Raw genomic sequence first — 24407 nt, forward strand, 5'->3', positions numbered from 1 at the left:
GAAGATCCAGATTACAGACACCGTGTTCCCTACGCAACAACAACCTCACCAAGTCCATAGACCCTTGGACATACCTAGTGTCATCCAAGAAGAAAGTGACTTAAAGTCATGGGAAAGGGGGTGTACTCACTTCTTGATGGAAAGAATGTTTACAGAGGGACTACCTGATCCTATCGAAGAAATGGAGATCCCATCTTCCCCACGTCAAGGGACTCAAGGCCAAAAGGTTCCGTTAAACATTGCCAAATTGATGGATTTCATGTCTTCAAAAGTTAGAACCACCATCATGTCCAAACTATATAAAGACCCTGAGCTAGTCTCAACTATTCAAGCCTTCCTCAATGGAGAACTGAAGTTTGGGCTACCACAATTTGCACTGATGGATTGAGCTGGGGAGATGCCAATAGAGGAGGAATACATAGATCCACAACCCAACCTAGATAAGAACCTTGTTATAGAAATACCTGTTAACAAGTTTGGACAATACTTTGAGGGTGATGAATCAAATGCGACTATACCAATCACTACTAAGGGATTAACTGTGAAGGGAATCCTTGATGGTGGCGCTGGGGTTAGCATTGTGACTAAAAATTGCTGGGAAACTATGGGAAGACCTCACCTCACGACCACAACCATAGTAGTGAAGATGGCCAATGGGTCTATTGTTAAACCTATTGGGATACTAGAAGATCTGAAGATCAAGGTCTTTGGACATAAAATAAGGATTACCTTTATTGTTATGGATTTCTCCAAACACACTATGGCATCGGAGATGATCTTAGGACGTCCTTTCATGAGGGAAGCAAAAATGGTGCATGACTGGTCCAAAAACCATGTCTACATGCAATTCCAAGATTCTGTCATTCGAGTGGATCTTGTGACGGGTCGATCACATCCTCTAGGAAACAGGTTTATAATTGATCATAGATCTGACACCACAGTTCACTCGGCCCCATTGCAGTATTGTTACACGTGTAAAGCGGAAACTGATGTTGGGGAAGATTCTCCTTATATGGATATACTACCTGGGATGACTGAGTCGGACAATGTGGATTGGGTCCACCTAGCAGCAACCATAGACACTTGGGGAAATAGGGGGACGACCTGGGTAACACCTGAGGGGGATGAAATACCACCACTTGTACCCTTAAACATGCTAGAAGCAATGCATATAGCTTCTGATGATCTATAAGATGAAAGTTTGACTGGCATTGAAACCAGTAGCGCCTCACAAGACTATAGCCCACACGATTTGGGGTCAGAATCATCAGTTGAAATTGACTCTGAGGACGAAGAATCTGAGTTAAATCTTAGTGAAAATGTGGGGACAAACCATTCAGGGCCCAGTGGTAACCTAGATGATAATCTATCCAAGGGAGCAGAAGACACAAGTAGTGATTCATCTAGTGAGTCTTCACTAGAAATAGACCGTAATCGAGAATTAAACAAGAAGAGTAAGAGATATAAGAGGCGACGATATCGAGCAAATGTGCGTGCTAGAATAAATGAAAAGAAATCTACCGCAGAATGGCTTAATTATATAGGGGCATGTGATGCTCATCGAAAGTTGGTAGATAACCAGGGTGAATACCTTCAAAGCGTTATGTGGTGTAGTCCACAACCCATTGACATCGCACAACTAGAGGCTGCAGAGAAGCCAAAGTTGAGCCGTACCGTAAGGAGACGACAAAATCGAGAGTTAGCTCAACAACAAAAGGAATCAGAAGTTAAATCACAGTCCACAGAACAACAGGACCCCACAGACTTACACCCTACACTTGAACATTTCAAATCCTATACCACAGAGGAACGTAAGGTTGTGTATACAAAGGCTCAAAGAAAACCTATCGATGGGAGCAATGGAGTCTATGATGGTCCAACGATAGTTAAGGAAATAGAGTTAGCAGACCCAGGAGAAGAGTCTAAACCTGTTTTCATTGCCCAAAATCTGACCAAGACTGAGGAGTGTGTACTTAAAGAACTTCTCAAGGAATTCAGAGATATATTTGCCTGGACTTATTGTCACGATTGTGACTATGTTCACAGCATTACATCTACTCCTAGTTGCAGATACGCGAAGTGCCATGCCAAGGAGGACCCCTGCGCTTGGATGGTCACACCCCTTCACCCAAAGGACGTGTCTCTTCGCCAAAAGCCACACTCCTTCGACGACTGGTCACACCCCTTCGCTCTACGGGTGCGACTCTTCGCCCAATGGTTGCAGCTCTTCACCGAAAGGATGTGTCTTTACGTCTAAAGTCGTGTCTCTTCACCAAGAGACGTGTCTTTTCATTTGTCTCTTTTGTCTTCTATATAAGGAGCCCTTGTATCACACAATCAATCAATCAAACACAGAGTCTTCTAAGTCTTGTTCTAAATTCAGTTTCAGTTTCTTAAGTCTTAATCATGAGTTTAAATACTTAATTAAGGATTAGCACCTAGAATCCTTACACTTATCATGATATGAAAGGTGTTCCACCTTCCGTGGTGCAACACACAATTCCTATGAATAGCATGGCTAAACCAGTTCAGCAACAACCCTACCCAATGAATCCTAAATATGCAAAATCGTTCAAGAAGAGATTGAAAAGCTTGTGGAATGCGGATTCATATACCCTATTGAGCACTCTGAATGGGTGTCACCAATAGTGATTGTGCCAAAAAAGAATGGGAAACTCAGAGTGTGCGTGGATCTCAAGAAGGTCAATGCCACCACTAGGAGGGACCATTACCCCTTGCCATATTCAAAACACGTGCTTAAAAGAGTTGTACGGAAGGAAGCTTATAGCTTTTTAGATGGGTACTCTAGTTACAATCAAATCACAATTGCGCTGGAGGACCAAGCTAAAACAGCCTTTATAACCGAATTTGGAGTGTTTGCATTTCGTGTTATGGCTTTTGGTTTAACCAATGCCCCTGCTACCTTTCAAAGATTAATAAACACTGCTTTTAGAGAATATTTGAGGGAGTTTTGTGAAGCTTTTTTAGATGACCTTTGTGGTTATTCCTCTTGGAAAGAACATCTATCATGCTTACGAAAAGTCTTTGAGAAGTGTAGATTGTATCGCATCTCCTTAAACCCTTTCAAATGCCAATTTTGGATTAAACATGGAGTCATTTTAGGGCATATAGTGTCCAAAAATGGGATTTCCAGAGATGAGAGCAAAATTAAAGCCATTGCTGAATTGCCACCACCTACAAATTATAAAAGAGTTCAAAGGTTCATGGGCCATGTTGGTTATTACCGACAGTTTATTTTAAACTTTGTCGAGATAGCTCGTCCTTTGTACAAGCTTCTTATTGAGTTCCAATGGACTGCGGAGTGTGACCATGCTTATGAGTCATTGAAAAAGACCTTGACTAGCGCTCTTATTCTACGAGTGCCCGATTGGAATGTAATTTTTCATGTGCATATTGATGCATCGAACTTTGCTATTGGATGTGTTCTAGCTCAACCAAGAGAACATAAACTGGACTACCCCATTAGCTTTGCAAGTCGTCAGTTGAATGATGCCGAAAGAAACTACACCACTACAGAGCGAGAAGGTTTAGGTATGATTTATGCAGTGAAGAAATTTCGCTACTACCTTCTGGCCAACAAGTTTGTGTTCTATGTTGATCATCAAGCCTCGTTGTATCTAGTAAATAAACCTTGTTCCACGGGAAGAATTACACGATGGTTGTTAATTCTCCTTGAGTTTGATTTTACCGTTGTGGTGAGACTTGGTAAAAGACATGTCATGGTTGATCATTTGTCTCGCATACCCAATGCTGAAGCCCCTACTGGAGTCGATGATGAATTGCCTGATACTTCTCTATTCCTAGTCGAAACCATACCTGAATGGAGTGAGAAGATTGTGAACTTTCTAGTTAATGGTTTTTCACCCAAAGAGCTTCGTAAAGACAGAGCTCGAAAACTGTTAAAAGAATGTGAACCTTACTCTCTCATTGCGGGAACTCTCTACAGGCTAGGGAAGGATGATATTCTTAGACGTTGTACCCGTGAGAATGAGTATTTATACATACTGCAAGAAGCCCACATGGGTATAGCCGGAGGACATTTCTCAGGGAAACTAACAGCTAGAAAGGTGTTGCAATCAGGCTATTGGTGGCCAACCTTATTTAAAGATGCATCACTTTTTGCAAAAGGATGTGATGAATGCCAACGTTACAAGATCACACAACAAAAGGATAAGATGCCCTTACATCTTGTTAAAGTGACTCAACCATTTGAAAAATGGGGTTTAGACTTTGTAAGCCCAATTAGTCCGGCAGCTCGTAGCACTCAATCTCGATATATTATCGTTGCCACTGACCATGTGACAAAGTGAACGGAAGCCAGGGCGACACGTAAGGTCGATGCGAGGTCAACTGCCAAGTTTCTCTTTGAGAACATTATTACAAGATTTGATTGTCCCTTTGAGATTGTGAGTGACAATGGCACTCATTTTATAAATGAAGTAATAAAAGAACTCACTACCAACTTTATGATAGCTCACCATAAATCCACACCTTATTATCCACAAGCAAATGGCCAAGCTGAGAGCACCAATAAGACCTTAATCTCTATCTTAACCAAAACGGTGGAAGCTCATCACACAGATTGGGATTTAAAGCTTACATCAGCTCTATGGGCTTATCGTACTGCGTATAAAGTTGCCATTAACTGCACACCATTCAAGATGGTGTATGGCCAAGAAGCGGTTATGCCATGGGAGTTTGTCGTTCCTAGTCTTCGAGTAGCTTCTCAAGAAGGTTGGGATGGTAACCCCTTAGTTGAGTGATTATATATCCTTGAAAGGCTAGATGAAGAGAGGCAATTAGCTGTCCAAAATGCACTTGTGGAGAAAGATAGGAGGAAGAAATGGTTTGACCGTCATCTAAAGAACAAAGATATCAATGTTGATGATAAAGTCCTTATGTATGGACTGCGTAACGAAAAGAAAAAGTTGAAATATGCGAGAAAAGGACCATATAGAGTATGTGAGATCACCCCACTAGGAACCATTCGTGTGGAGACTCTTGATGGAGTTGAAACCATTGGATTCCTCAATGGAAGCAAATTTAAAAGATACTATGATCCTTTAAGCCAAGAGGAGTTGCGTGCCATCCATACAAAAAAGGCAGCCAAGACACAAATAGAATTGAAGAAGATACAAGCTCAAGCTGAGGCTAAGGAGCGACAACAACGTATAAGACGAAAACGAGAGGCTCACCTTGGAGTCACACATGCATTCCACGTTGAAATCGACGAGGATTTGTTGGACTCTAACACACCTCTACGATACCCTGTTAAGCTAAACAGCACCTATGGAAAAGTGCTATATAACGTCTTATTAGACACGGATGCTAAATATAATCTGCTATCATATGGGATGTGGTGTCAGTTAGGGAAGCCACCTCTATCTGAGAGTATTATCCAAGTCAAGGGTGTCAACAAGAAAAAAACTGCAGTTTTTGGAATCTGACACACTTCTGTCAGTTATGACAATGGGGTTGTAGCTCAAGACTTTTTGGTCATGCCTGTTGGAACTATGGAGAGTAATATAAACCTAGGACGCACGTGGATGATAGCCACCAAATGCACTATTGATTGGGAGACAGGGGGTGTCACAACACAGAAACCAACTCTTAGCCCTGCCACGCAACCCATAGTCCCTGAGATATTGCCTCTTAAGGAAATAAAACCCAAAACATTGCATGTCCAAGAGGTTGAACCATATGTCCCCATAGCCCAAGTCTCTAGAGCTTCAACTGATGTAGCTGAAATAAAGCTTGAGACACACAAGACCCATCCCAATATAACAAAGAAAACATACAAGTGGGTCCCTAAATCTTCTTTAGGAACCATAGCCAATGCTAAAAGACAAGAGCCTGGTAAAAGACGTCCCATTCGCCCCAAGAAATGTAAAGAAATGTTGCATTGGATTCCTAAAAAAATATTGGAAGCCTAAGGCTACTCTGAAGGAAATGATCAAATCTGGGTGCCAAAATGTAAATTGTGCTCTTACTTGTCACCGGGCCCATGTGAGCTCAATCCTGTGGCTCCAAAACAAATTGAAGATCGTAGAAAGGAAAAAATCATGCAATGCGACACAGAGCTAGTTTGGGTACCAAAGAAAGAACGATTTGTTTCACCTAGCTCAGGAACAGGGAAAGCAAATGAAGCTTCTTGCTCTTCATGTAGTTCCTATACGGAAATAGAAGCTTCGACACAACCTCCACCTACCAGTGTACATATCCATACAAGCAAGAAAGAGTTTACACCTCCCGTTGTGAGTTCACCACCTACAACGACGTTGCAAATAAAATCATGAGAGAGTACCTTACCACCCTTGCAACTAGATGAAACGCATAGAGTAGCCGAAAACTATTGGATAAAGCCTTCACCTATAACAACTTGGAACAACTGGTTTCAAAGGGTGACGACATCATTTCAAATGGTATGATCTACCCAAGGAAGGGGGGAGTGTTTGTTGACATCCATCATTCACTTGCTTTCCTCTCAACCTTTCTCCCTGACCTCTTAATCTCCAATCTTAGGGAATATATATATATAACCTTATATTCACAAAAACAAGATAAAAACGTAAAAGAGCAAGAGCCATAACACAAAATCATAAAAACACATTATGCACAAGAACACGACCCTTGTAATATTTGCACTCTAACCATCATCTATTTGCGTGTACAAATATGGCTAGTACGCTAGAGTCATCGACTCCTGCCTTGGGTGAGAGGTACCCTCGTTACTTTTCACAAATGTTTCACATGGTCTTTCCGGTGCTTGCATATGAATGGGATTTGGTAAGTACGCTAGCATGTGAGGAATTTTGAGGAGTTAGAGTGGCTGATACGTCTCTTGACCACGATTGATCCATACTTAGTAGAGAGCGTTTCTCCTATTGCACAAGCCTATCCTTTTAACCAAGATGACTATAGGCGTCTAGTGACCTTCTTAGTAAACATGGGTACCTATGATGAAGAAGAAGATTTACATGACTACACGAATGGCACATATGGTCTCATGGATGATGACTTTGTTTATCTCGACGACGAGGATAGGGGTTTAGCCTTAGGGTTTCCCCCCAATCTCTGTAATATCCTATTCCCTTGACTCTCTAGGGGGAGTGCAAATAATTAGATTAGGACTCCTTATGTTTTTTTTGTCGTGTTCAAGAAGTGTTGGTACCTTTTCCCACTGATGTGTCTCCTAGAGGTATTCTTTGTGTTTCTTAGTGTGTACAGAAACGTGTTGTTGTTGTTAGGATTTGCACCTTCATGGGATCTTTCTCTCATTCACACTTCAAATCAAGCGCGACCATCGACACAAACAGGTGTTTCTTGTCTATTAGCATTGCCCCTTATCTTTTTGCATCCATGTTTGTCTGCTTTGATTGTGATTGGTAGCATAATATTCAGCGCATTTTCTTAGTACCAAACATTAAATTCAATGAATTTTTTGTCATAATCACTTGTCTAGATTTAAAAATCAAGCAATCCAACTAAGTTAGTTTGACCAAGCTAGGCGTTAGAGATCTTCTCTTAATACCATGGGGAATGCCTTCCTAATAATCAATGGTTACTTAGGTTCTTAATCCGATTTAGGCAGCATTGTGTGAAATGTACTAGGGCTTTCTAGTGGGCTTGACCCTATTGACCTTTAGCTTAAGTATTATAAAGAGAGTTTACTTGTATGATGAGCCTGGAGAGGTGTATCAGTGTTATATGACCCCCAAAGTTACAAAATTAAAAATGTTTAAAATGAACAAACAAAAAATCAAAGTGCCACATTGTAAAATCTTAAGCTGGAAGAGAAATCTCAGCTTAATTGGGTACTTCACTCACATGTATCGCCTATGGTACTAGAGCCCTAGAGGTTCACAGGGTGGGCACTTTTCCTTGAAAAGCAAAAAACCCAAGGCATACAAAATAAGCACACACATCAAAATTGAATCACTGTGAAAAGACTTTGGGGGATCAAAGAAAAGGTAATCAGTCAGGCGATGATTTCATGAGAAATTCCTTTTATCGTAGCTTAACTACAAGGTCTTCTAGGTACAGTCTCTAGTCAGCCCTCGAACATGAAATACTTGGCTCTCGCGATTAAACAACTTAATTGACCAGAGAAAATTAAGAAGCTTACCCATGGTATTAATAGTCGATCTCTAGTGCCTTTCGATCGTTAAATTAGCGACCCCAAACTTGTTTAATTTTTTACCTTTACATCTGTTTATGCATTTGATTATATTGCAATTTAATGTTTATTACTGACAAATTGTTTAAAATTCTGTTACCAATCAATTTGTCTGCCTAAAACTGCATATGCTTTTTAATCGCTTATGAGAATGCAATTACTATGCCAATGTTGTTTGATTTTGCAGTAACTGAAGAAGGCTAAGAACATTCATCTCAAATGCTCTTCCATCTCGACGAACGAGCTTCAACTCAATAGCTTCCGAGGACGGAATCTACATCAGGAAGGGGGGCATGTTGACCCTCATGCCTCACGAACACCCTATCACCTACGACGGACGTTGTAACCTACGACGGACATTGTGTTATTTATTTGGTAGAGTCAGGTACCGAGCTTGTCGGTCCAATAGGAAAAGGATAAGAGTGATCGCTGATGAGAGGCGCACTCTAACTACAACATTCAAGGGATTAGTTGGCTAAGCATGGGCGCCCAAGTGTGAATGGGGCGAGCTCATACAAAAGTCAACTAAACCTAAAATTCACTCATTCTCTCATTTGTGCAATAGAAGAGTGTTCTTGCTCCATCTCTATCTTCTTCTTCTTCATCTCCTTGTGTGTGTGTGTATGCGTGAGAGAGAGAGAGAGAGAGAGTGTGCGATCGAGCATTGCGACGGCGGCACGACGGCGGCGAAGCAGTTGAGCGCGGCGAAGCGGCGGCTCCTTCTTCACGGCAAGGAATCCTCCACGAAGCAAGCGTAGAGTGGTAAGTGACACACCATCGCCTTCTTTGAGCTTACTAGTTTAGGCTTGTTGTGTGCTTGGAGCCATTTGTTGCTCGCACACAGTGTATCGGCAAGTTCCTTGCATTGACACGTGCAACATACCCGCACATCGCTCCATCCATCTGCAATGAGTGTCACTCCATACTTGGCCCATTGTCGCTTCATGTTTACGACAACCATCTCCACAACGGCATTCTCTCTATCAAGAAGAGTAGTACGGAGGGCCTCTGAAGTGGGTGGCACGTAGCGTGGCCCGTAATCCCCAATCCTTGTGCACATTGCCTTGAAGTCGTCCGATCTATACAATGTACATGTCACAAAGGTCAAAAGTGAAGACAATGTTAAATGGAAAACAAACATACTAGTTATGGTCATAATATGAAAGAGCATTGAGAACTTGAAACTTACCGAGCCTTTATGAAAGGGATATGGTCGTGATAAAAAAAGCGAGCAACGACGACATCCACATCCTCCTTCTTTTTCGGATCCCATGACGCATCTAGAGTTTGTTGACGATGGGTGGGAAGAGAGGGAGTAATCGTTTGAAATGATGTTTGAGCCGCCGCACTACTACCTCCAACGGAAGCTTGCGAATGAGTGGTAGAAGAAGGAAAAACCAAGTGATTGGGGTCAATGGCTTGCCACTTGGGTCGATCATTTGCTTTGGCTCTCATGATGGCATCCTTGATCTCAAGCTCCTTCTTCTTCTCGGCTGTCACATTCTTGCAATGCTTCACTTGTTCCCCCACTATGTGAAGGAGGTGTGCTCGAACCTTGCTTGTCCCGGATTTGCGTTGGAAGCTACATAGTTTGCACGTCCATGTTGCACCGCCTTCTTTGCCCAAGACTTCAGAGTGCACCTCATCCCACCATGAAGGCTCGTCCGTCTTTCCTATCTTACCAACCGAGGGACCTTCATGTGATGCAGAAGCTTGTGCCATATTGATGGCGCTTGAGGCTTGAGGCTTGAAACTCGAGAGAGGGATGGAGGGATGGAGCTTGAAAGTTGAGAGAGGGATGGGGCTTGAGAGAGGGATGCGATGAAGGAATGGAGCTTGCGAGAGGGATGAAGCTTCAAGCTTGAGAGCTTGTGGCTTCAAGCTTGAGAGAGAGGGTGAGAGTGGATTGAAGCTTCAAGCTTGAGAGAGAGTGCGAGAGTGAGACTCGAGAGTGGCTTCAAGCTTCAAGCTTGAGAGGGAGGGTGAACCGTGAGACTCAAGAGAGTGGCTTCAAGCTTGAGACTCGAGAGTGAGTGAGAGCTATGAAAGTGTGAGGAGTGAGGGCGAGCTTTTATAGGAAAAAAGATTTCCGATGGATGTCAAGACAGCGTTCTTGCATGGTGACCTTCAAGAAGAAGTTTATATGCAGCAGCCAGAAGGTTTTGCTGAGAAAAAACTCTTTTTGGTCTAAAACAATCATCAAGGGAGTGGTATCGTAAATTCTACTCGTTCATGCTCTCTCCAGGCCACAAGCGTAGCGATATGGACCACTGCCTCTACACTAAGCGAGTTGAAGATGGTAGTTTGCTGATTTTGGTCCTTTATGTGGATGATATGTTAATTGCCGGGAAATGCACGAATGAGATTTCGGCCCTGAAGTTAGAGTTACATGCGAACTTTGAAATGAAAGACATAGGTGAAGCAAGCCATATCCTTAGCATGCGCAATAGGCAAGAGATGCAAGAAATTGGTCTTTATGTCTCAATCTGAGTACATTGATAAAGTGCTCAAGCATTTCAATATGAAGAGAGGGAAGGCATTGAGTACTCCATTGCCTCCATATGTGAAACTTTCTAAAAATGATTGCCCTAAGTCTGAAGAGAAAAAAGTTGAAATGGCACAAGTGCCTTATTCATCTACAGTTGGGAGTTTGATGTATGCCATGATTGCTACACGTCCTGATATTGCTTTTGCAGTGGGAGTTGTTAGCAGATATATATCAAATCCAGGCAAGAAGCATTGGAGGTAGTAAAAGGGATTATGCGATATTTGAATGGTACAAAAGACATGTGCATTTGCTTTGGACAAAAGGAAGCATGTGGAACGGGTTACACAAATGCAGATTATGCATATTGCCATGAAACTGCACCTCCAGTGAATTCAAAGACATAGCCTGAAGTGGATCTTCTCTTGTCCAAATCTCCTAGTTTGCAAGATTGCATTACCTTGTCTACTAAAGAGGCTGAATATGTTGCAGCTTCAGAAGCTTGCAAGGAAGCTATATGGCTTGGTCGGCTACATCGATTCCTGTGTTACATCATGATAGCCAGAGTGCTATACAATTGGCAAAGAACCCAGTGTTTCATGCAAAGACAAAGCATGTGGATGTGAAGTATCCCTTCATTCGCGAGGTGCTTGAGGACAAGCAATTGCAGCTTGCCAGAATTCACACCATTGAGAATCCTATTGATCTTCTAACAAAGGGCTTACCTTCAGAGCAGTTTGCACACTGTCGGGCACTCCTTGGCATAGGGTAGATGATCATGGTCATTGTCTACCTGTACATATACATTGCCACCCCAGCTTAAAGGCACATTGTCCTTTAAGTGGGAGATTGTTGGGGTGGTAAAGCCCAATGTGCCGCGCCCAAGTGTTGGATGGCCGGACACTAACCGAGAACTAACACTGACCATTCATTCTACATAAAACAATAAGGACTCATAACCCTAAACACTATTATGTTTGTAGTCCACCACAACCTATGTCTCCTCTCTTCTTCTCTCAACTCCATTGTTGCACACACACGCGCGCTCTCGCTCACGCACTTCAAGGCTTTCGTCTTTTCTTTCTTCTATGCTCTTCGGTTGCTCTAAAATTCCCTGGCTTGTCTTTTGGTAGTCCTCTAGTTCTTCTTTCCAAGAATTTTGTCCACCTTTTTTTGCCAAGTACATGTTCCGCTTTTTCTGCACTCGTCTGTCCTTTCAACTTTGCTCTAGACCTGAGAGGAAAATCACTGGCCTCTCGCCATCTCGAGTAAATCTCATCAATCAAGTAATCCTTCAGGTGTTTTGCAAATCTTGGGTCTCGAGTACTTGATCAATGTGTCAACCTACAGTTGACGTTTGTACTGCGCTCTGGCAAACTTTTCCGCCAAGAATTTGTTCAAATCTTCATTGTTTTCTTCAGTTCCCGCGCTCGATTTAAACTTTTCTTTGCCTACCCACCGAGAGATATTCTCTCTGTCAGATTCTCCGCGAGAACCCATGTGTAATTTGGGGTTCTTTATGGCTCATGCCCTATAAGAGACAACGAGAAGACGGGAGCGTGCCCGATGCGTAATGAAGTAAAGGTGGCAATGGCTAATAAGTCCGGGGTCGGGACACGAAGATTCTTTCACATACAGTTAAAATCTCGACTATTCTGTCGTGTTCTCCTCGAGAATCTGTGTGGGTTGCAGAAGGGATCGGATCCTCTGTAGAAGAAGAAATGAATAGCAACACACGAACAGAAACTTCAAAATCACTGAACTTAAATAGAGAGAGAGAGAGAGAGAGAGAGAGAGAAATGAAAAATGAAATAAAAATAATATATTAACGTCTACAAAAGGCCAAAATGACCTATGAGACCAACTGATTACAATGATGAGTCTAGTACCAAGTCTGGGTACAAATAAAGAAAACTACAAACTAAGAACTGAGATAGGAGTGCTACCGACTCCTATGGGTGGCTGGTAGGCTGAGCAATGGTATAATGCCACAAAGGTACAAGTGGGGATAAGTGTCACCATGATATAATATAGCAATAGCATGAAGCCTATCCTGATCGGCACTCTGGGTGTCGTGCTAGAATCCTGTGGATCCTTTGCCGCAATCTCCGCCGGTGCTGCGTGGCTCCCCTCCTCAGTCGCGGTCATCTCGATCTCCCCAACTCTATAGCTCGGTCAATGAGAGTACTGCTGGTGTGTGTATGGGTGGGAACCGAGCTCTGTCATGATGTCGTCCCCTCTGCCTCTGTGGTACTCATACTGAAGAAATCTGAGATGCGTCTCTGGGACTGTCTCTGTCTTTGCCCTCTCAATAGAGAGTCTCTATGTCTATGTATCTCAAGTAGAAATAATCCGAGACATCTCTGATCCTGATATCTCATGACTCTATCTAACGAGTCAAAACCATCTCTGAATAAACAATGAAAGCGTCCCCGTATCTCATAGTAGACTGTGCAGTGACATGTGTAGTGAAACTTTGTCTTTGGCTCTGCATGGCATAACTGACATATCCTACTGTCTGTTGGTATGCCTCTGAATCTACCTGTCTCAATCCCAAGCTGGTGTGAAGATGTGTGAATCTGGCCTGTAGGCTATGGCACATCGTAACCCATGAGATAGATGTGTGTCCATGTAGCTGGGCCGTGTGACAAATCCGTCTGTCATGAATTGGAGAAGATGCTCTCTATAGAAAGCCCTCTTCGTAGCCAACTCCCGTGATGGCTCTATCCAAGTCCTCCAGCTATCAAGCTGGATAAGATCCTGCCGAATGAGTCTAGTAGTCTCCATCCGTGTAAGAGCCAAAGATGGTGCATCAAGAGAATATTGGAAAGGGGGCAACCTGTCCATGCTGAAACCATGCCTATGAAACCATGAGCTCATCTATGCATACCAACATGATGTATCTCCTTGTAATGCCAGCTGTCTGGATGACTCAAGAGCAAGCCTAGCATACCGTCCCTGGTGGTGTTCGATAAGCTGTGTACAAATGATACTGATCTGGTGAGTGCCTCAACCTCCATAGGTGGGGCAGCAAGCTCCGCTCGTATGATGTCATGTGGAACTGAGGCCTTGGCTCTAATCAGCCTAGAAATCATAGATATCAAGGGTCTCTCCATATTACTCCATCCAGCATTGTCAACAGACGGTCCCCAAACCTGAACCCCGTAGTGCATAACTGAAGCAACCAAAGTGTCGAAAAGCCAGAGCTTTGTTCGAGGTTCCTAGAACAGAACCTGCGAACAAATCCTCTCTAAGCCGCCTAGGGCTGCATAGGCACGAGTCAATCTAGTGTCTGCTGCCACTTTCAATGTGAACCTCGGTCCACTAAAGACCATCCCAAGATATGTGTATGCATCAATGTACTCAATACTGTCCTCCCCATATGTGAATGTAGGTGCTGATCTCCTAACCCACTGTGGCGTGGTATTAAATACCATGACCTTGGTTTTACCAAGGTTGACTATCCCCTGCAAAACTATGCAATGCGTCCAAATGTCTCTGCATACCCTCTGGCGAGTCTGATATCAACACGATATCGTCAGCATACAATAAAAGAGGGATCCATGTCCCCGCAAGCTGAGCACCTCTATCTCCTCCTTTGTCAATATAATCAGAGACCTCATCAACATACATACCAAATAAAGTAGAGGACAATGGGCATCCCTGTTTCACTCCGATAGTGAAGTGAACTATGTCAGATATCCCCTCTGATGTGCGTACATGACCCATCACTGAACTATACAATGCCATAATCCCCCATATCAGCTTTGTGGGTACCCCCAATTCCATAAGTCGGCGCATCAATCTCGCCCTCGGTACTGTGTCAAAAGCTTTGCGGAAGTCCACAAAGCTGCAATATATCCATCTACCATGTGCTCGACCCTCCTCAATGATGGCTCTGAGTGTAAAGACATGATCCAGTGTAGAGAAACCCCTCCTGAAACCAGCCTGCCCAGGTGCCCGTATGCCCATAATCTCTGCCCAACTGCTCAGCCTATGCTCAAGGATGGATGCATACAACCGTGCCAATGTGTGTCCTACCATGATAGTACAGTAATTCCCCGGCACTGTGGGGTCTCCTGTCTTGAAGATAGGTACAATAGTAAATAATCTCCCAAGACTCAGGAAAGCCCTCACACATGACACGGTTGAATAACCGTGCAAGCATCTCTGCCAACAAATCCCCAGCATGTATAATGTGCTCTACTACCAAACCCTCATGATCCTGTGCCCGTCTGGTCTTCATCCTGTCAATGGCCTCCTTTACCATCTCAATGGTAAAGAAGGTGCTTGTAGCCGGACATGGCTGTGGTGGATCTAGTAGTGGTGATTGTCCAGGTACAGTGTATAAAGATGCTGCATACTGCCCCCATATCTCTGTAGAAGTAATCACTGGTGGGGGAGACTGCTCATGGAATAGACGCCAAGCCTCTCCTGAATCTCTACTACGGAAGAGCTGATATAAATCTTGCTCCATCTAGACCAAGAAAGCTCGCTTCTTTCGTCGCCCTAGTCGTCGTGTAGCAATACGAGACTGTCCATAGGTGATCACTCCCAATGCAAGCTCCCGCTGTATCTGAGCTCTCCTCTGTCGACACTCCTCATCATACTAGCTGTTCTGAGGCATGTGCCCGGAACGACGTCTCTAACCAGGCAGAGTGTGTGGGTATGCCTCTGTCGCTGCCCCATGTAATGTCACTGTCAGCATAGATGTGATCTCCTCCACTGTGTATACTGGCTCTGATGTGCATAAAAGCCTACGTATCTCCTCTGCATAGACTAAGTCAGTCTCTGTTGTAAAAGTATAGCGTGGATGTCTACCACCCCGTGAGGCATGAGATGTATTGTACTCAAAGGAGACTGATAATGCCAAAAGTGCATGATCTACTGCTATCCCAACAGGCCTGGGCCCCACTGTGAAGTCCTGAATGTGAGATAAAGCTCGGATGTGTCAGAACATGGTCTACAGTATTGGACCCATGTCTGTGTGGAAAACAAGTAAAACCTGTAGACGATGGGAAAGTCGGTAAGCCATTCAGTATGGCTAAACTGTGAGTAGTCGTCATCTCCCTCGGGTATCTCCCATACTCTGTATGCTCTCTGTCGTGTGAGCATCTCTCAAGCCCCATCTCCTCTGGCTCTAGCTTTCTGAGCATCTCCTCTGAGGTGTCATAGAAGACCGTCTGTGAACCGCCTGTACGGGCATTGAAATCCCCCAAAAGTATGATGTCTCCATCCCTGGAGAACTCCCAGATATCATCATCAAGTACAGAGTAAGGAGAATGTCCTCTGGGTGAAGCATATACTGAAGTGCTGGGAGGAAAATAGCATATGGCGATGTACAAGAAACGTCCAATCTCTGCCCTCAGCCTCACCCACAAGTATCTGGCCTGATCATCTCTCAGAACTATGTGCAGTAGTCATTGGAGCTCCTCTCTGAAAAGAACTGCTACACCTCCTGATCCTCTAGTCCCATGCTTAGATCTGGTGCATGTCCGGCAGGCTGTCTCCCATTTGTATCCTGATATATGCGGCATCAACTGTCCCGGAGCCTGATGAGTCTCTGAGTAGAAAACAATGTCTTTGTCTCTGAAGCTGTCCTCAAAGGCTCCCACATCAAGTCTATACGAACCATTACAGTTCCAAATCGCCATCCTGAGAGTGGTCCCATAGGTCTCGCACCGTCATGTAGAGCGGTGCTCTGTAAACACTACTCGTCCATTTCTGTAGAAGGCTAACTTTCCCTTCTCCCTTGCTACTATAATCTCCGGCATGACCTCTCTCATATGTGCAAGCTGTGAGAGTGTAAGGTCATCTCCTAAAAAGATACTTGTTTTCTTGAGGGTTGGCCTCTTCTTTAAAAATTCTTTCTTCCATGGAGGGAAAGCGCAAAATGAGAGCTTGTTCTTTTGAACTCTCCCCATTATCTTCACTCTTCTTGCCCACTCTCCAAGCTTGTGTGTGCGAGGGCTTCTCCACCCCCATCATTGACATGAGGCTCTTCACCTCTTGGTCCACCTTATCTGAATCTTTTAGGCCAGTCACTCTCACGTGTAGAGCGCATACCCTTCTTCGTTGTTCCTCTTCTAGAGAGAGAGAGAGAGAGAGCCCGGTGTAGTTCCGTGCCCAGAGGTATTGGCCCCAAAGTCTAGCGCCCCTTTCGGTATTTCTTAATCATTAATCATTTTAAAGTACAACTCCCGAGGGACCTCTGCTCTCAAACTCTGCGTCTGGATGCTACCAAAAGGATGGAAGATACATAATGCTTTTCATGTGAGCCTTCTAAGGCCCTTTGTTGGTGATGTGCCAACGAATATGGTTCCAAAGGAACAGCCCGAAGTCGAAGAATTGGATGAAATTCTTGTTCCTGAACAGATAATGGCACATAAAGCAAGGAAAGTCAAGAGGGAAAGTTGCAAGACGTTACTTGGTGAAGTTCAAGAACTACTCACCAATGGATGCAAAATGGATGGAAGAGGCCGAATTGGAAGATCCCTTAAATTTGAGCCCAAAGAGGTACCTACAAGTTGCTTGGAGTTGGATAGCAGGTATTGCCCAGACAAGAGAGGACAGCCTGATCTCCAATTGCATCATTCCGTTGGAAGTAATCATCAAAGGTGCATCCTTAAAAGAGGACAATTCTATTGTATGACTTCCTTATGAAATAACACCTCTTGCTTCTCTCTCTGACATAAAAGGGTAATTTTCTACGAAGACAGAACCACTGAAGCGGATATTGTGTATGTGATGCGAGATCTTTCTCACGATTATCATCAGCTAAGTAATCATCAAAGGTGCATCCTTAAAAGAGGACAATTCTATTGTATGACTTCCTTATGAAATAAGCACCTCTTGCTTCTCTCTCTAACATAAAAGGGTAATTTTCTACAGAGACGGAACCACTGAAGCGGATATTGTGTATGTGATGCGAGATCTTTCTCACGATTATCATCAGCTAAGCACGACACTAAGGTCCTTGAAAGACTCTTGCCCTAGCCTGCCTAAATGTATGTCACATGAAAAGGGGCATACTTTACATTGGCCCTGTAAAGAGGAAGCCTAAGTATGCTTATTATATCCTGCCGTATTATACATCGCGTCCAGTACTTAGCTGCTATGATGCACATTGTTGGAATATCAAAACTAATTCAAAGATTCAGGGCCTAAGTTTCCAAACCAAACAACGTGACTTTCAAAGCAATTGGAACTAGTTATCAAATACAGCATTCCACTGTGCCACATTGTTTACCTCTCTTATTTGTGGTTCAAAGCCCATATCCAGCATTCTGTCAGCTTCATCAAGAACAACATAAGAGACTCTAGTCAGTGAACTATTGCCTTGCTGAAGGTGATCAATGAACCTTCCAGGTGTAGCTACGACGACTTCAACCCCAGCTCGGAGCTCAGACCTCTGAAACATACCATGGGGGGAAACATAAGGGCTGCTTATAATACAAACCCCTCCAGCAAATAAATACTCAGCATGTCTACCAACCTGTTCACCAATGTTTGTGCCGCCAACAACAATGGCTGTTCGAAAGCTGTTAAGAGACCTACTGAAAGCCTTCACCTGCAAAGACAGCAAAGTCCAAAAGCAACTTATTATCAACGTCCACACAAAACAGCCAAATTTTGATTTGCGAGTAATTCAATATAGAATTGTAGGAGGAATAGAGCTTCTGTTAGCTTTTACTTTCCACTTTATTGTGTGCCCATTTGGCACAGCCAAGCTTGTAAAGGCCAAACACGTTCATAAAACTATTCTGTACAGTCCTTCCAACTTAAACTGAACTGTACCAACCCACACTGAAAACTCGCCATAACATACATTCTCAGGAAGAGTCTGAACGTGGCAAGGACAAAAATTAAAATCAAAAGAGATATAATTGTCCAGTCAAGAATATATTAGGCCACAGACTTATCAAAAAAAGTTAAAGCCCACGATTCTGTTCCATGATTGATAAGAATAAGAAAAGTTTTGGTGTTGCTGGCTTAAGTGTGGAAGAAAACTTTTACTTACATATCCACCTACAGATGGTGCATTAGTACACGTGTACATATACCTAGATGAAAGAAAAATCCCAGATTCACCTATGAAGAAACGCAAAAACTTATAGACTAGTGGTAGTTATCCACAAGACAGAAAAATAATACCAACTCCACCAAACATGGTATTGACTAGCTACTATATCCCCACCAGTAACATCATCCATGACACGGAGGTAGAGCTGAATGTCAATACATGCTCTCGCTCTCCGTCTCTCTTTTACACACACCGCACGTAATACGTATGCAAGGACACGTGGAGCCCATACACACACAGATTGTCAGCAACAATGGATGCAAAAATAGATGCACACACACATACGTATACATGTATATTTATCCCTTCATTCTTGAAACACACTTATTGTAACATGAAAAGCATAAAAAAGAGATATACGGTTTTAAAATTGCATTCAATAAACTAACCAGCTATTAATACCCCCAACTGATTTTCAAATTCTACATGCTAGAACTTAAATGCAGTTTTGTGGCCTTGCCGATACACAGAAGCGACATACGAGTAGAACTTCTCTTATGGCTCTTTGTCCAATACACACACATCCTTTCTTCCCAGGACCAAGAATTTGAAAGAATACAGAAAAACAGCACTTTCGGATCAACACCTCTTTCTCGATTTGTTGTGCTAGCTCTCTTGTAGGAGCGAGAACCACAGCTAAAGGCCCATCCCCATGTCGAATAGAAGGCTGTGCTAAGCAATGCTGTAAAAGTCATTTAAAAAAAGGACAAAGGAACAAACTGCATCAACAAACAGTGAACACATAGCAACGAAATCTTTAAAGTTGCAAAAAAGAAGCACACTTTACCTGAATCATTGGAATCGAAAAAGCCGCAGTTTTACCACTTCCTGTCTCTGCACAGCCAAGTAGGTCTCTTCCACTCAAAGCAACAGGCATTGCCTGTGCCTGAATAGGTGTGGGTGTGGTGTACTGGTGAAAAGCAATGTCTTTCATAATACTGTGTTCAAGACACTGCATCAACGAATTGCTGGTAAGTCGACGATCAAGCGTGAATGTGTGCTCTAACGAACTTTCCTCAAACCATCAAGACACCATAAAACTCACCATATCTTCAAAAGTCTCAACTGGTGCAGGGGCAGGAGGTGTCCCTGCAGTAATCTCCACATCAACATTCAATCGCGCCCTCATCTCAGCAATCTGAACCAAAAAATTACCAAAAATTAAAGCTTAAAGAAGCACATGTGAAACTAAACTAAACAAGCGAAACTGGCCATTAAAGATTAAGATATGAGAGTGACACAAATTAAAGCTCATAATAATAGAATGATGCATCCAACGGTGATGTATGATGGCATATAAAATTGAACTCTATACAAAGATGTCAATGTAAGCTATCTACTCCTCTGTTTCTCATGACCATTCCTCCTACTCCAACTCTCAACGAGGGCACTCCAGATACGAGTTTTGGCCATATTAGAGCATTTTGGGCAGCCCAGCTTTTAGAAGGTTTGCTTTTGTTTTTTGGTCTCTTGAGGCTAATAAAGAGAGGCTTATGAGCCACTTCGTAAAAATCACAGAATTTTGTCGAAGATAGGCAAAGTGCTGGTGCAAACCCTAAATGTGCCTTACATCCCTGTCCAAAGTACGGGTGGCCTGTAAAACAGACTTGGACACTCCAAGTTAAGAATCAATCGCGACAACACCAAATAACCACTTCAAAACAATTCACAGATCACAATAGATTTGCGCTGGCCCGGCGGAGTTCCGTGCCTAGAGATATTGGCCCCAAAGACTCGCGCCCCTTTCGGTATTTCTTTTAGTATTAATCAGTTCAAAGTACAAGAGAGTGGCTCGGGTTTCACTCTTAAACTCTGCGTCCAGATGCTCTGAGAAGTGAGGCCCTCACCACTAATTTAAAGGTTACAAAGGATGCCCAAAAGCAGAGCCCCAAAAGCTTGAAAGCAAAAGCAAATTCTCTCTCTCTCAATGAGAGTTAAAATAAAGCAATTCAACTCTTTTTCTCATCCAAAATCCTTGCGTAGCAAAAAGCTAGGATTTGCGTCACTCATTTAAAAATTTTATTAAAAAAATAATTTTAAAAAAAAATCGCCTCCGTGATTTCCGGACATTAGGGTTTCTGGCAAAAATTAGGGTTTGTAGGAATTTTAGGGTTTTTGTTGTCCGTAGCCACGTCATCACTTTGTGACATACCCCCCCCCTTGAAAGCATTGTAATCGACCGCAATTACGCTTGCAAAACCGACAAAAGCCATAAACCGTCTTAGCCGACACTGACTGTTAGTACCTACGTACTAGGAACACACATCTAGAACATGTACAAAATCGACAGTCACATCACACGACATCACAGGACATCACCAGACATCACAGGACATCACATGACATTCAACATTCATTCGGATCTTAGACCATGATTTATCGGCAATGTAGCTAGCAATCACATCTAGGTCTAATCGAGACCTCATCGATGTCCGATTGACTAACCCCTATTGCAACCATGTCTATTCGAGATCAATCAGACCAAAATGTTGCAGTCATTTCGTCTATCAGTTCTTGCACTCAAAAGAAGTCAAAAACAAATCAATATCATTATCAGGAATTCCATTTCATAAAGTCATCCAACAGAATACTGTCAACTCTCAGTATCCCTGAAGCTCAAAGAGACATCAGTGACTTTAGTATCAAAATCAAGGCATCTGTTGACAAAGGAGCGGAGTAACTCCCCTCTTGTGCATCCCACTGCACCAGATCTTCGGCCAAGCTGAATTTCTGGGTTCCGTTATGAGTAGACTATGTTAAACCAAAATATCGAGGTAAAGTTTCACAATCCGAGGAGTATCTGCTAGGTCCTCTTCCTCCATCCACTTCGCATCAAATGCAGGAAAATTCTTGAACTTAACCAAGAACCGCCTTCGGACTTTACCTTTAGTCTTCGTATCCTTATGTGCCAAATCTGTTCAAGAACAAGGATCTCCTCGTTTTCTTCCACTTCGGGTTGCTCATTAGGCTCCCCATCATCAAGCACATCACCCTTAATAGGTTTCAAGAGACTCACATGCAATGCATTGTGAATCCTCCAAGTATCTGGCAATTTCAATCAGAAGGAGACATCATTTATCTTTTCAATTATATGGAAAGGTCCATAGTATCGCATACTAAGCTTTGGAAAAAGCCTCTCCTTTCCCTTTTTCTTTCTTAGGCGTGCCTTCTCAAAAGTAAGAGCACCCAATCATCCTCCCTCAGTTTCAAGTCGCGACGATGGCGATCCGCTGCCTTTTTCTGTCGTTCTTCAGACTTCTGCAAAGTCTCACGAACCTTGGCAAAAGCCATATCCAAATCTCGCGAATATTCATCCGCTTCAAATATCTAATCTTTCGTGCTCAGGAAGGATGGAACCTTCGCAGCACTTTTAACAATCTCAAATGGCGTCTACCCCGTCGAAGAGTATCTTGTTATTGTAGGCAAATTCCACCAAAGGTAAGTTCTTTTCCCATTGAGTCTTCTTTTCCCATTGAGTCTTCTAATCCGAGATACAAGACTTCAATAAATCTAAAACCACTGAATTGGCAATCTAGAATTGCCCGTCAGTCTGCAAGTGGAACGATGATGAGAACTACAGCCGCGTGCCAATGTTCTCCCAAATTGCCTTCCAAAACAAACTCATAAATCTGGGGTCTCCGTCGGAGACAATCGTCTCAGACGTGCCATGTAATCGGAAAACCATCGTGATCATTCTGTGTTCTCAGGAGATCAAAAATGAAATCCATTTCAATATTTTCCCACGGGCGGGTGGATATGGGTAAAGGCTGTAACAATTTCTGTGTCTTATGCCTGTCAAACTTGACCTTCTGACATACTGCGCACAAACACTTCCACATCCTTTTTGAGTCTCGGCCAAAAGAAGTATCTCTCTACCCCTTCATGGTGGTAGAAATGTCACAGTGACCCATAAAAGGTGGACAGTGGCATTCAGTCATAACCTTTTCCCGCAACGGCTGTGTAACACACAACATAGTCTTTCTCATCAAGTAGCCTTCCCGAAGGGAGTATCCAGCTACTATCTCCCCATCCCGTATCTGTGTGAAAATATCTGCAAAATCTGTATCTGTGGCATACTGATCGAGCATATCCTCGAAGCTCCTATGATGTATCGCGGAAATAGTCAAAACCAACGGCTACCGAGACAAAGCATCTGCCACCACATTCTTTTGTTCTTGCACATGAACAATCTGGAAGTGAAACTGTGACATGATGTTCGCCCACCGCATCTGCTTTTCCGAAAGCTGCTTCTATGGCAAGAAGTAGCGCAAACTCTGATGGTCTGTAAAGACAGTAAAATCCGCTCCGAGTAGATAATGCCGCCACTGAGTAAGAGCATGGATAACCACCAAAACCTCTCTCTCATAAATCTGTGTTGTCATCTCCGGCCTAGAGAACAATCGGCTCTCGTAAGCAATGACATGGCCTTCTTGCATCAAGACCGCACCCAGACTACGACCATAAGCATCACAAAATACTTCTAATGACTTCTGCAAGTCCGGCAAAGTCAAATCTGGTCCTGTAGTCAATTTCTCTTTCAATGTCTGAAAGGCAGTCACCTTTGTGGATCCCCACGAGAAAGGGACTCCTTTTTGTATCAAGATATGCAAAGGGGAAGCAACCTCTGCAAACTTTCGAATGAACCGTCTGTAGTACGAACACAGTTCCAAGAAGCTTTCAACTTCATGGACATTCTTCAAATCGGGCCAATCACGGATAGTGTCTATCTTGGCCGGATCCATCTGCACTCTTGTTTTGCTGAGACAAAGTGTCCCAAAAAAAAAACAGTATCTCTGAAGCATATTATCTCTGTGTTCTGCTTCATTCTTGGAGAAAACAATGATATCATCAAAGAAAGTGCCAACAAATAGCCTGTACACTTGAAAAATCCTGTCCATCATCCGGTTAAATGTCGCAGGAGCATTGGTTAAGCCAAAAGACATCACCAAAAACTCAAATAACCCAAAAGTCGTTCGAAAGCATGTCTTGTAGACGTCTCCTGACGCGATTCGGATTTGATGATATCCACTCTTCAAGTCAATCCTGCTAAAGCACGAGGATCCCTGTAACCTGTCGAGTATATCATCGATCCTAGGAATCGGAAATCTGTTCTTGATGGTGATTTTGTTGAGAGCGCTATAATCAATGCACATTCTCCAAGATCTGTCTCTCTTCAAATCCAACAACAGTGGAGAGCAATACGGTGAAGTACTATGCTAGACAAGACCCTTTTCCAAGAGGTCTTTCACTAGGTTCATAATCTTTTCATTCTGTACTCGGCTCACACGGTAAGGTGGCCAGTTCGGTGGCGTGCTTCCAGGTATCAGATCAATGGTTTGATCTTCAGGCCCTCTAAAAAAGCAATCGGCATGAGTGTGGAGAAAAATCTTGGCATTCTTTTGATCAGGTCAAAACGTATTCAACCTTTATCCATCGTTCAGTTCTCTCCCAAAAGAATGAGTAAGAAACTGAAGTTCATCAAGTACAATCTCTAAGCCCTTCATTTATCAAAGTCGTTTTCTTGGCCCAGTAGTCAACTACGGCGTAGTTCTTGTGGTACCAAGGGATCCTGAGTAGAACGTCACTTGTGTGCCCTGAACACCCCTGTCATTGCAAACGAAGTTTGCCAATGCTCGGTGTAA

The 24407-nt window shown here is 43.2% G+C and overlaps 1 protein-coding gene across 1 annotated transcript in view; it reads right to left on the bottom strand.

Annotated features, from left to right (window-relative positions):
* Window positions 1–24407, bottom strand: part of LOC147446881 (DEAD-box ATP-dependent RNA helicase 20-like) — a 119909-nt gene that overhangs the window by 60769 nt on the left and 34733 nt on the right. Inside the window, exons 2-6 of the mRNA XM_086522825.1 lie at window positions 19811–19903; window positions 19553–19717; window positions 19352–19447; window positions 18178–18252; window positions 17932–18093 (exon numbers count right to left, since the gene is read on the bottom strand). Coding sequence (XP_086378951.1) covers window positions 17932–18093; window positions 18178–18252; window positions 19352–19447; window positions 19553–19717; window positions 19811–19903 — 591 coding nt within the window. The remainder of the gene's footprint in view (window positions 1–17931; window positions 18094–18177; window positions 18253–19351; window positions 19448–19552; window positions 19718–19810; window positions 19904–24407) is intronic.

This window comes from Adiantum capillus-veneris, chromosome 11, assembly GCF_014529385.1.
Source record: "Adiantum capillus-veneris isolate H3 chromosome 11, ASM1452938v2, whole genome shotgun sequence".
NCBI lineage: Eukaryota > Viridiplantae > Streptophyta > Polypodiopsida > Polypodiales > Pteridaceae > Adiantum > Adiantum capillus-veneris.